This window comes from Notothenia rossii (assembly GCF_949606895.1).
Source record: "Notothenia rossii genome assembly, chromosome: 9".
Classification (NCBI taxonomy): Eukaryota; Metazoa; Chordata; class Actinopteri; order Perciformes; family Nototheniidae; genus Notothenia; species Notothenia rossii.
In genome coordinates this window covers 81,047,194-81,059,270 of record NC_136907.1, presented here as the reverse complement: position 1 = coordinate 81,059,270, position 12,077 = coordinate 81,047,194, and the positions used below count along the sequence as shown (strand labels likewise).

At 46.3% G+C, this 12,077-nt stretch overlaps 1 protein-coding gene across 3 annotated transcripts in view; it reads right to left on the bottom strand.

Moving 5' to 3' along the window:
- The window catches only part of dhx9 (DEAH (Asp-Glu-Ala-His) box helicase 9), a 36,929-nt gene that overhangs the window by 4,272 nt on the left and 20,580 nt on the right, over positions 1 to 12,077 (bottom strand). For all 3 annotated transcript variants that reach the window (XM_079648969.1, XM_079648968.1, XM_079648970.1), the window contains 9 exons: positions 11,710 to 11,807; positions 10,208 to 10,421; positions 8,262 to 8,356; positions 7,877 to 7,950; positions 7,120 to 7,272; positions 5,953 to 6,113; positions 5,172 to 5,283; positions 4,590 to 4,751; positions 4,302 to 4,429 (listed from right to left, as the gene is read on the bottom strand). In XM_079648969.1, coding sequence (XP_079505095.1) covers positions 4,302 to 4,429; positions 4,590 to 4,751; positions 5,172 to 5,283; positions 5,953 to 6,113; positions 7,120 to 7,272; positions 7,877 to 7,950; positions 8,262 to 8,356; positions 10,208 to 10,421; positions 11,710 to 11,807 — 1,197 coding nt within the window. The remainder of the gene's footprint in view (positions 1 to 4,301; positions 4,430 to 4,589; positions 4,752 to 5,171; positions 5,284 to 5,952; positions 6,114 to 7,119; positions 7,273 to 7,876; positions 7,951 to 8,261; positions 8,357 to 10,207; positions 10,422 to 11,709; positions 11,808 to 12,077) is intronic.

Here is a 12,077-nt window from a genome sequence, read left to right as displayed (position 1 = left end):
ACGTGACCACCGCTAAGCTAAAGGTGGCTAATGTTGGGCTATAAAGGAACTACAGCACGGTCACATGACTTCACGTCACCACCGCTAAGCTAAAGGAGGCTAATGTTGGGCTATAAAGGAGCTACAGCACGGTCACATGACTTCACCTCACCACCGCTAAGCTAAAGGAGGCTAATGTTGGGCTATAAAGGAACTACAGCACAGTCACATGACTTCACGTCACCACCGCTAAGCTAAAGGAGGCTAATGTTGGGCTATAAAGGAACTACAGCACGGTCACATGACTTCACGTCACCACCGCTAAGCTAAAGGAGGCTAATGTTGGGCTATAAAGGAACTACAGCACGGTCACATGACTTCACGTCACCACCGCTAAGCTACAGGAGGCTAATGTTGGGCTATAAAGGAACTACAGCACGGTCACATGACTTCACGTCACCACCACTAAGCTAAAGGAGGCTAATGTTGGGCTATAAAGGAACTACAGCACGGTCACATGACTTCACGTCACCACCGCTAAGCTAAAGGAGGCTAATGTTGGGCTATAAAGGAACTACAGCACGGTCACATGACTTCACGTCACCACCACTAAGCTAAAGGAGGCTAATGTTGGGCTATAAAGGAACTACAGCACGGTCACATGACTTCACGCCACCACCGCTAAGCTAAAGGAGGCTAATGTTGGGCTATAAAGGAACTACAGCACGGTCACATGACTTCACGTCACCACCGCTAAGCTAAAGGAGGCTAATGTTGGGCTATAAAGGAACTACAGCACGGTCACATGACTTCACGTCACCACCGCTAAGCTAAAGGAGGCTAATGTTGGGCTATAAAGGAACTACAGCACGGTCACATGACTTCACGCCACCACCGCTAAGCTAAAGGAGGCTAATGTTGGGCTATAAAGGAACTACAGCACGGTCACATGACTTCACGTCACCACCGCTAAGCTAAAGGTGGCTAATGTTGGGCTATAAAGGAACTACAGCACGGTCACATGACTTCACGTCACCACCGCTAAGCTAAAGGTGGCTAATGTTGGGCTATAAAGGAACTACAGCACGGTCACATGACTTCACGTCACCACCGCTAAGCTAAAGGTGGCTAATGTTGGGCTATAAAGGAACTACAGCACGGTCACATGACTTCACGTAACCACCGCTAAGCTAAAGGTGGCTAATGTTGGGCTATAAAGGAACTACAGCACGGTCACATGACTTCACGTGACCACCCCTAAGCTAAAGGAGGCTAATGTTGGGCTATAAAGGAACTACAGCACGGTCACATGACTTCACGTCACCACCGCTAAGCTAAAGGAGGCTAATGTTGGGCTATAAAGGAACTACAGCACGGTCACATGACTTCACGTCACCACCGCTAAGCTAAAGGAGGCTAATGTTGGGCTATAAAGGAATTACAGCACGGTCACATGACTTCACGTCACCACCGCTAAGCTAAAGGAGGCTAATGTTGAGCTATAAAGGAACTACAGCACGGTCACATGACTTCACGTCACCACCCCTAAGCTAAAGGAGGCTAATGTTGGGCTATAAAGGAACTACAGCACGGTCACATGACTTCACGTCACCACCGCTAAGCTAAAGGAGGCTAATGTTGGGCTATAAAGGAACTACAGCACGGTCACATGACTTCACGTCACCACCGCTAAGCTAGAGGAGGCTAATGTTGGGCTATAAAGGAACTACAGCACGGTCACATGACTTCACGTCACCACCGCTAAGCTAAAGGAGGCTAACGTTGGGCTATAAAGGAACTACAGCACGGTCACATGACTTCACGTCACCATCCCTAAGCTAAAGGAGGCTAATGTTGGGCTATAAAGGAACTACAGCACGGTCACATGACTTCACGTCACCACCGCTAAGCTAAAGGAGGCTAATGTTGGGCTATAAAGGAACTACAGCACGGTCACATGACTTCACGTCACCACCGCTAAGCTAAAGGAGGCTAACGTTGGGCTATAAAGGAACTACAGCACGGTCACATGACTTCACGTCACCACCGCTAAGCTAAAGGAGGCTAACGTTGGGCTATAAAGGAACTACAGCACGGTCACATGACTTCACGTCACCACCGCTAAGCTAAAGGAGGCTAACGTTGGGCTATAAAGGAACTACAGCACGGTCACATGACTTCACGTCACCACCGCTAAGCTAGAGGAGGCTAATGTTGGGCTATAAAGGAACTACAGCACGGTCACATGACTTCACGTCACCACCGCTAAGCTAAAGGAGGCTAATGTTGGGCTATAAAGGAACTACAGCACGGTCACATGACTTCACGTCACCACCGCTAAGCTAGAGGAGGCTAATGTTGGGCTATAAAGGAACTACAGCACGGTCACATGACTTCACGTCACCACCCCTAAGCTAAAGGTGGCTAATGTTGGGCTATAAAGGAACTACAGCACGGTCACATGACTTCACGTCACCACCCCTAAGCTAAAGGAGGCTAATGTTGGGCTATAAAGGAACTACAGCACGGTCACATGACTTCACGTCACCACCCCTAAGCTAAAGGAGGCTAATGTTGGGCTATAAAGGAGCTACAGCACGGTCACATGACTTCACGTCACCACCCCTAAGCTAAAGGTGGCTAATGTTGGGCTATAAAGGAACTACAGCACGGTCACATGACTTCACGTCACCACCGCTAAGCTAAAGGAGGCTAACGTTGGGCTATAAAGGAACTACAGCACGGTCACATGACTTCACGTCACCACCGCTAAGCTAAAGGAGGCTAACGTTGGGCTATAAAGGAACTACAGCACGGTCACATGACTTCACGTCACCACCGCTAAGCTAAAGGAGGCTAATGTTGGGCTATAAAGGAGCTACAGCACGGTCACATGACTTCACGTCACCACCCCTAAGCTAAAGGTGGCTAATGTTGGGCTATAAAGGAACTACAGCACGGTCACATGACTTCACGTCACCACCGCTAAGCTAAAGGAGGCTAACGTTGGGCTATAAAGGAACTACAGCACGGTCACATGACTTCACGTCACCACCGCTAAGCTAAAGGAGGCTAACGTTGGGCTATAAAGGAACTACAGCACGGTCACATGACTTCACGTCACCACCGCTAAGCTAAAGGAGGCTAATGTTGGGCTATAAAGGAACTACAGCACGGTCACATGACTTCACGTCACCACCGCTAAGCTAAAGGAGGCTAATGTTGGGCTATAAAGGAACTACAGCACGGTCACATGACTTCACATCACCACCGCTAAGCTAAAGGAGGCTAATGTTGGGCTATAAAGGAACTACAGCACGGTCACATGACTTCACGTCACCACCGCTAAGCTAAAGGAGGCTAATGTTGAGCTATAAAGGAACTACAGCACGGTCACATGACTTCACGTCACCACCCCTAAGCTAAAGGAGGCTAATGTTGAGCTATAAAGGAACTACAGCACGGTCACATGACTTCACGTCACCACCGCTAAGCTAAAGGAGGCTAACGTTGGGCTATAAAGGAACTACAGCACGGTCACATGACTTCACGTCACCACCGCTAAGCTAAAGGAGGCTAATGTTGGGCTATAAAGGAACTACAGCACGGTCACATGACTTCACGTCACCACCGCTAAGCTAAAGGAGGCTAATGTTGGGCTATAAAGGAACTACAGCACGGTCACATGACTTCACGTCACCACCGCTAAGCTAAAGGCGGCTAATGTTGGGCTATAAAGGAACTACAGCACGGTCACATGACTTCACGTCACCACCGCTAAGCTAAAGGAGGCTAATGTTGGGCTATAAAGGAACTACAGCACGGTCACATGACTTCACGTCACCACCGCTAAGCTAAAGGAGGCTAATGTTGGGCTATAAAGGAACTACAGCACGGTCACATGACTTCACGTCACCACCGCTAAGCTAAAGGAGGCTAATGTTGGGCTATAAAGGAACTACAGCACGGTCACATGACTTCACGTCACCACCGCTAAGCTAAAGGAGGCTAATGTTGGGCTATAAAGGAACTACAGCACGGTCACATGACTTCACGTTACCACCGCTAATCTAAAGGAGGCTAATGTTGGGCTATAAAGGAACTACAGCACGGTCACATGACTTCACATCACCACCGCTAAGCTAAAGGAGGCTAATGTTGGGCTATAAAGGAACTACAGCACGGTCACATGACTTCACGTCACCACCGCTAAGCTAAAGGAGGCTAATGTTGGGCTATAAAGGAACTACAGCACGGTCACATGACTTCACCACCGCTAAGCTAAAGGAGGCTAATGTTGGGCTATAAAGGAACTACAGTACCTTCGGGGAATCCGGCGTTGACCAGGATCTCCTTCAGCTGGACTTTGGCCTCCCAGGTCATCCTCAGAGTCGACATGTTGAGACGCTTGTGTTCACAGAAACGAATTTCTGCGTCTTCACCGTTAACCCTGAGCAGGAACAACACAGCAGCTCATCACGCATGTTTTTATACAAAACCTATAACAAGTATAGGCACACCAGATTTCAACACCTTAGATTAATCAGAACATGCACACACACACACACACTCACATACACGCACACAAATCGACACACACACACACACACCTGACGTCGTCCCAGGCCTGGAAGACGGACAGCAGAGCGACGTGGTCGGAGAATCGGCTTCCTGCGAAGTTCCTGTGGACGAAGCCGAGGCGTTTCCCCTCGCTGATGAAGGGCTCCGGGAAGCAGGTGGCGGTGGAGATGGTGCACATCGCATCGCCAACACTAGAGGGCGACACACGTTCATTTAAAGACACATCGGCTAGTTCTTCTCTGCATGAAAACAGCAGTCCAAACATGTGGTCGTGCAGCGTTGCATCATGGGAGTTGTAGTTTCCCGCTTCAGTGGAGGAGGATTCAGGTGAAAGGGATTCGGTTCAGTGGAAATAAAGACCAGGGTTTTTCCAAATGTTCTTCTGGTGACCTTGTGAGTTTTCTCATAAAGCTTTTGGCTTCAATTTCATTTGACCCCCCCCCCCCCTTTTTACGGCCTACAATGGCCTTAATAACCAGGCATATCAAAAGCACCCTTCCCTTGATTTAAATGACACATTCCTCACTTTTCACACTCAGCCTAGCGCTTGTCGTTTCCAGACACATCGGTGAGTAAAGGAACAGGAAGTGATGCAGTAAATAAAGACTCACTGGAAGATGCAGCCCATGATCATCATCTTCCCGAGCCGTGGCTCGATGGGCAGTCGAGCCAGGATGCGTCCGAGAGGCGTCAGCTCGTCGTTGGAGTCCAGGGCGTCCAGCTCTGAGAGAGACAGAAAATACCCTCATGTTTCCATACTAAGGTCTCCTTCACACCTATAGTCCTCTGGCCACAGTTTGTTACATTTCATTTTCCAGACGGTTGGGTTTGCGTTCACACGGGAAACCTCAACGGACTATAAACTTTAAATGTCATGTGCACGGAAATGCTGTTCAGCCATTGGTCAGACATTAAGGGGGTAAAAACGCAAATGCAGGCAATTTCTACCGGAGGTTATTGTCATGCTGCTGTTGGAGTGTGAGTGTGTGTGTGTGTGTGTGTGTGTGTGTGTGTGTGTGTGTGTGTGTGTGTGTGTGTGTGTGTGTGTGTGTGTGTAGCTCTGAGAGTGTGTGTGTTGTACCTCCGAGTGAGTGAGTGTGAGTGTGAGTGTGTGTGTGTGTGTGTACCTCCGAGTGAGTGAGTGTGAGTGTGAGTGTGTGTGTACCTCCGAGTGAGTGAGTGTGAGTGTGCGTGTGCGTGTGCGTGTGTGTGTGTGTGTGTGTGTGTGTGTTGTACCTCTGAGTATGTGTGTGTGTGTGTGTGTGTACCTCCGAGTGAGTGAGTGTGCGTGTGCGTGTGCGTGTGTGTGTGCATGTGCGTGCGTGTGTTGTACCTCTGAGTATGTGTGTGTGTGTGTGTGTGTGTGTGTGTGTGTGTGTGTGTGTGTTGTACCTCTGAGAGTGTGTTCGGCCTCGATGACGGCGTCCAGTGGCGGCGGCTCGATGGCCTTGGACAGGAAGTGACCGATGGCTCCGAGCCGCAGCAGTTTGATGCTCAGAGCGACCTCATGGAGAGGAGTCCGGAAGATCTCTGGAGTCATGTGAGTGTCCAGCCTGCAGGAGAGAGAGACTCAGTACGCAGACACACAGCAGGAAGCTAGAAACACCTTCTCATGAGGCGTGTTCAGGGACTAGCCTCCACCGTTACTCCAGGTGGAACTAAAGTCTGATTCAACACATGACTAGATTTCACATCATTCATCCAGATCTGAGAAGTCACTAAAGGGATTAAATACATGTAGAGCAGGAAAAGTACTAAGTACATGGAAATACTCAAGTAAAGTACAAGTATCTCAAAGTTGTACTTAAGTGCAATTCAATATAATAACATAATTGATTTCACGTTTAAATAAAGCAATTTTAATTTGGTTTACAATTTGTTCCCTTTAAAAAATAACAAAAAGTACCGATAAGAATACAGTTAAAGGACTGGGTCGATAAGTAGTATCAATAAGAGTAGATACGTTAACAATACCCATCCCTACACATTACATTGTTATATTCAATTTAACATTTAATATTCCATCCCTCACATACTGACGTATATATAATACCTTGCTGTTAATTTGTAAATCCAACATGTATATTTTCTACTTTCTTGTTTATTTCTACTCTTTTTCATTTTGATTTACAATGCCTTGTCTTTATGCTGCTGAAAGCATTTCCCAAATTGGGGTCAGTAAAGTACTCTCTTATCTCACAGGGGGGTCACAGCAGCTGGAGCTAAGTGTCTGGAAAGTGAGAGTCACCTCTTATTCCTAATGATTTCAATAGTGTTCATATATTGTTAAAATTATTGACAGAAATGTAAAGAATTTGGTTTGGAGTCAGCCCATTTGTCTTTTGATGGATACAAGTGTCCAGAATCAGAATACCTATATTAGTCCCAGAGAGGGGACATGTACATAGTTACAGCAGGAAAGAGCCAAAGACAGCTTCATGTCACCTAAAGCATGCAGAAACAAGTATTAAAGGAAAAACAATTATAATAAAAAGGACATCCTGCAACAGTTCAGTTGTAACGGGTCTGGAAAGTGTCAGACAGAGATTGAGAGCTGACCTCTCGAAGCGGGCGTGGCTGCAGAGGTGGAAGCAGAACCCGGCCCGGACCCGGCCCGCTCGGCCCTTCCTCTGCTCCAGGTTGGTCTTGGACGCCCACACTGTGGCGTAGTTCGTCATGTTGTTGTGGGACGTGAACAGCTTCACCTTCTGCCTGCCAGACAAGAGCGCACGGGACAATCAATCAATCAATCAATCAATCCCAACTGTAGCTGTGAACATGACAGGATGTGTGATTACCTAGAAGAGCATCAGGACTGTTTGAGGCATATGATAGCTATGTGATTAACATGATGATTCAGCCTCTATGGAGAGAGACATATGACAAGCATGCTCATTTCTGACGTGGAGCTAATCTGAAGTAAACATTGAATACTGCTTTCTATTCCTCCATCTTGTGACTGAGTAACTCCCTCTCTTGGATATCAGCATGTGAAGGACACTGTTCAGGAACTAGTTGATGCTCTGTATGTGATGACTCCTTCCATTCTGGAGAGGATCACAGATACATGGATCCTGAGATTCAAGCTCAAGCCGGGGACCAGGGATTATTAACATGTTGAGATTTTTGAGAAAAACTCTGAATTTTGAGAAAAGTCTGAATCTTGTGATTTTGATAAAAAGTCAGATTTTTTTGATTTTGAGAAAAAGTCCGAACTTTTTGAAAAAGCCAGAATAAGGTTTTGTAAAATGTTGAATGAGACCTCAAGCATGCTCATTCCCTGTACGTGATGTTTCCTCTGAAGGCGATCACTCACTTGCAGGAGTCGATGACGTAGACCACGTCGTTGATGGTGATGCTGGTCTCTGCGATGTTGGTGGACAGAATCACCTGCAGGTCAAACAACACGATCATTTCCTCTTTCAAACAGCTCTCTACCTGCTAGTACAAATACTGTGTTACTGTACTTAAAGACCAGTGAAGTACATGTTTCTGGTATCAGTACTTTACTCTACACTTTGAACCCAAATACCTGAACTTTCCTGTTTTAAAGTTCTCTCTGTCAGTGTTGAATCTCACGTGTGGATGTTTTAAAGTTCTCTCCCTGAGTGACTTTAAAACCTGGTTGTCGTGGAAACTGCTTCGAGTTTCTTTTAAAGACGTTTAAAAACAACAGAGATTTGAATCTGTCCGTCTCTCACCTTCCTGATGTTGTCGGGCACCGGCTCGAACACCTTCCTCTGCTCCTCACGGGGGATCTGAGAGTGGAGGGGCATGATCCGGTACCGGTTACTTCCTGGGAACAAATACAACACGTCAGCAAAACAACAACAACAACAACAACAACAACAACACAGAGCTCTGTTTGAACTGGACACACACCGATACATCTAGAAGCTGCTTAGGGTCTCATTGAGCATAGGGTCTCATTTAGCATAGGGTCTCATTTAGCATAGGGTCTCATTGAGCATAGGGTCTCCTTGAGCATAGGGTCTCATTGAGCATAGGGTCTCATTGAGCATAGGGTCTCATTGAGCATAGGGTCTCCTTGAGCATAGGGTCTCATTGAGCATAGGGTCTCATTGAGCATAGGGTCTCATTTAGCATAGGGTCTCATTGAGCATAGGGTCTCCTTGAGCATAGGGTCTCATTGAGCATGGGGTCTCATTGAGCATAGGGTCTCATTGAGCATAGGGTCTCATTGAGCATAGGGTCTCATTGAGCATAGGGTCTCCTTTAGCATAGGGTCTCCTTTAGCATAGGGTCTCATTGAGCATAGGGTCTCCTTGAGCATAGGGTCTCATTGAGCATAGGGTCTCATTGAGCATAGGGTCTCTTTGAGCATAGGGTCTCATTGAGCATAGGGTCTCATTGAGCATAGGGTCTCCTTGAGCATAGGGTCTCATTGAGCATAGGGTCTCATTGAGCATAGGGTCTCATTGAGCATAGGGTCTCATTGAGCATAGGGTCTGTTTTAGCATAGGGTCTCATTGAGCATAGGGTCTGTTTTAGCATAGGGTCTCATTTAGCATAGGGTCTCATTTAGCATAGGGTCTGTTTTAGCATAGGGTCTCATTTAGCATAGGGTCTCATTGAGCATAGGGTCTCATTGAGCATAGGGTCTCATTGAGCATAGGGTCTGTTTTAGCATAGGGTCTCATTTAGCATAGGGTCTCCTTTAGCATAGGGTCTCCTTTAGCATAGGGTCTCCTTTCGCATAGGGTCTCATTGAGCATAGGGTCTCATTGAGCATAGGGTCTCATTAAGCATAGGGTCTCATATGGGGTCTCATTGAGCATAGGGTCTCATTGAGCATAGGGTCTCATTGAGCATAGGGTCTCATATGGGGTCTCATTTAGCATAGGGTCTCATTGAGCATAGGGTCTCATTGAGCATAGGGTCTCATTAAGCATAGGGTCTCATTGAGCATAGGGTCTCATTGAGCATAGGGTCTCATTAAGCATAGGGTCTCATGTAGCATAGGGTCTCATTGAGCATAGGGTCTCATTGAGCATAGGGTCTCATTGAGCATAGGGTCTCATATGGGGTCTCATTTAGCATAGGGTCTCATTGAGCATAGGGTCTCATTGAGCATAGGGTCTCATTGAGCATAGGGTCTCATTAAGCATAGGGTCTCATATGGGGTCTCATTGAGCATAGGGTCTCATTGAGCATAGGGTCTCATTGAGCATAGGGTCTCATATGGGGTCTCATTTAGCATAGGGTCTCATTGAGCATAGGGTCTCATTGAGCATAGGGTCTCATTGAGCATAGGGTCTCATTGAGCATAGGGTCTCATTGAGCATAGGGTCTCAATGAGCATAGGGTCTCAATGAGCATAGGGTCTCATTGAGCATAGGGTCTCATTGAGCATAGGGTCTCATTGAGCATAGGGTCTCATTGAGCATAGAGTCTCATTGAGCATAGGGTCTCATTTAGCATAGGGTCTCAATGAGCATAGGGTCTCATTGAGCATAGGGTCTCATTGAGCATAGGGTCTCATTGAGCATAGGGTCTCATTGAGCATAGGGTCTCATTGAGCATAGGGTCTCATTGAGCATAGGGTCTCATTGAGCAAAGGGTCTCATTTAGCATAGGGTCTCATTGAGCATAGGGTCTCATTGAGCCTTCCTGGGGGGGGGCGTACCGAAGTGGGCGTTGTTCTCCAGGTGCCTCTGCATGGCGAAGATGAGGTTCCAGCCGGGCAGGAACACGAGCACCGCCCCCGAGACCTGCAGCGTCTCGATGTAGCGCAGCAGCGCCTCCACCAGCTCGAAGGACATCTCCTTCTCGCTGATCAGAGCCATGGAGCGCTTCGTCTCCGCAGAGTACTCCGGACCGCAGAGCACGTTGCAGTTCGTCTGCAGAAACACACGGATCACACTCAGCGGGTCAAACTCAGGGCCTAGCTTCACCTCAAGACCTCAAGACCTCAAGACCTCAAGAGCTCAAGACCTCAAGACCTCAAGAGCTCAAGACCTCAAGACCTCAAGACCTCAAGAGCTCAAGAGCTCAAGAGCTCAAGACCTCAAGAGCTCAAGAGCTCAAGACCTCAAGAGCTCAAGACCTCAAGACCTCAAGAGCTCAAGACCTCAAGAGCTCAAGACCTCAAGACCTCAAGAGCTCAAGACCTCAAGACCTCAAGACCTCAAGACCTCAAGAGCTCAAGACCTCAAGACCTCAAGACCTCAAGAGCTCAAGAGCTCAAGACCTCAAGAGCTCAAGACCTCAAGACCTCAAGAGCTCAAGACCTCAAGACCTCAAGACCTCAAGAGCTCGCAGAGAATAGAATACGTTTATTATACGGTTAGATGCCGCTTTACGAATGCTCTGTATGTGACGACTACTTCCATTCTTGAGAGCATCAGAAACACATGGATCCTGAGATTGAAGCTCAAGCCGGTGATCAACGAGGGATTTTTAATATTCTGAGATTTGAGAAAAAATAAGAATTTTAAGATTTTTCTAAAAAGTCAGAATTTTGAGTAAAATTCAGACTGTTGTGATTTTGAGAAAAAGTCAGAATTTTGAGAAAGTCAGAATCTTGAGATTTTGTGAAAGAGTCAGAATTCTGATATTTTTTGCAAAAATAAGAATTCTGATATTTTTTGAAAAAATAAGGTTTTTTTTGAAAAAATTAGTTTTTCTTGGAAAAAATAAGATTTTTTGAAAAAGTCAGAATTTTAAGATTTTTTTGAAAAAGTCAGAATTTTTAGTAAAAGTCAGAATTTTGTGATTTTGAGAAAAAGTCAGAATTTTGTGAAAAAGTCAGAATTTTGAGTAAAAGTCAGAATTTTGTGATTTTGAGAAAAAGTCAGAATTTTGTGATTTTGAGAAAAAGTCAGAATGTTTAGAAACAGTCAGAATTTTGAAAGAAAGTCAGCATTTTTAGAAAAAGTCAGAATGTTGTTTATTGTCCATAAACTACATGTCCCACAATGCATCTCCCAGATCAGACGCACGTGAGGGGTCCTGAACATATTGTCTTCAGTGACGTTATGTTAAATGTCTGTTTTCCCTTCTTTGTTAATGCTGAAGCTGCTTGATGCAAGATAAGGTCACACTTGATCTGATGTATCGTATCACATCTATTCCTTCGACCTCCCTGAGCTGCAAACACTGTGTTTATGAGCAGTAAGGCTTTCTCACGTCTTCCTCTCCTCCCTCCTCGTCTTTGTCCTTCTTCTTGCGGTCCATCGGAGGAGGGATGAAGTTGGTCATCTGGATGCAGTCTTCCAGGAAATACTCTGTTTTCAAAACAAAGGATAAGTCACACATCTGTAGTTCTCAGGCTGGGTTTAACTCGCCCTCTCTCACTCCATCAGAGCCATTTTGTTTATGATTATGCATTCTATAACACATAGGTTTGAGCAAGCTCTCTGATTGGTCAATAGGCGTGTTTGATTCCACGATCAAACAACGATCAAATAGAACGTGCCTAATCACAAAGTATCCAGCGCCACTAGCCTACCGAAACTACTTCCATGAGCCTACATCGTGTGGTTTCCATAGCGACA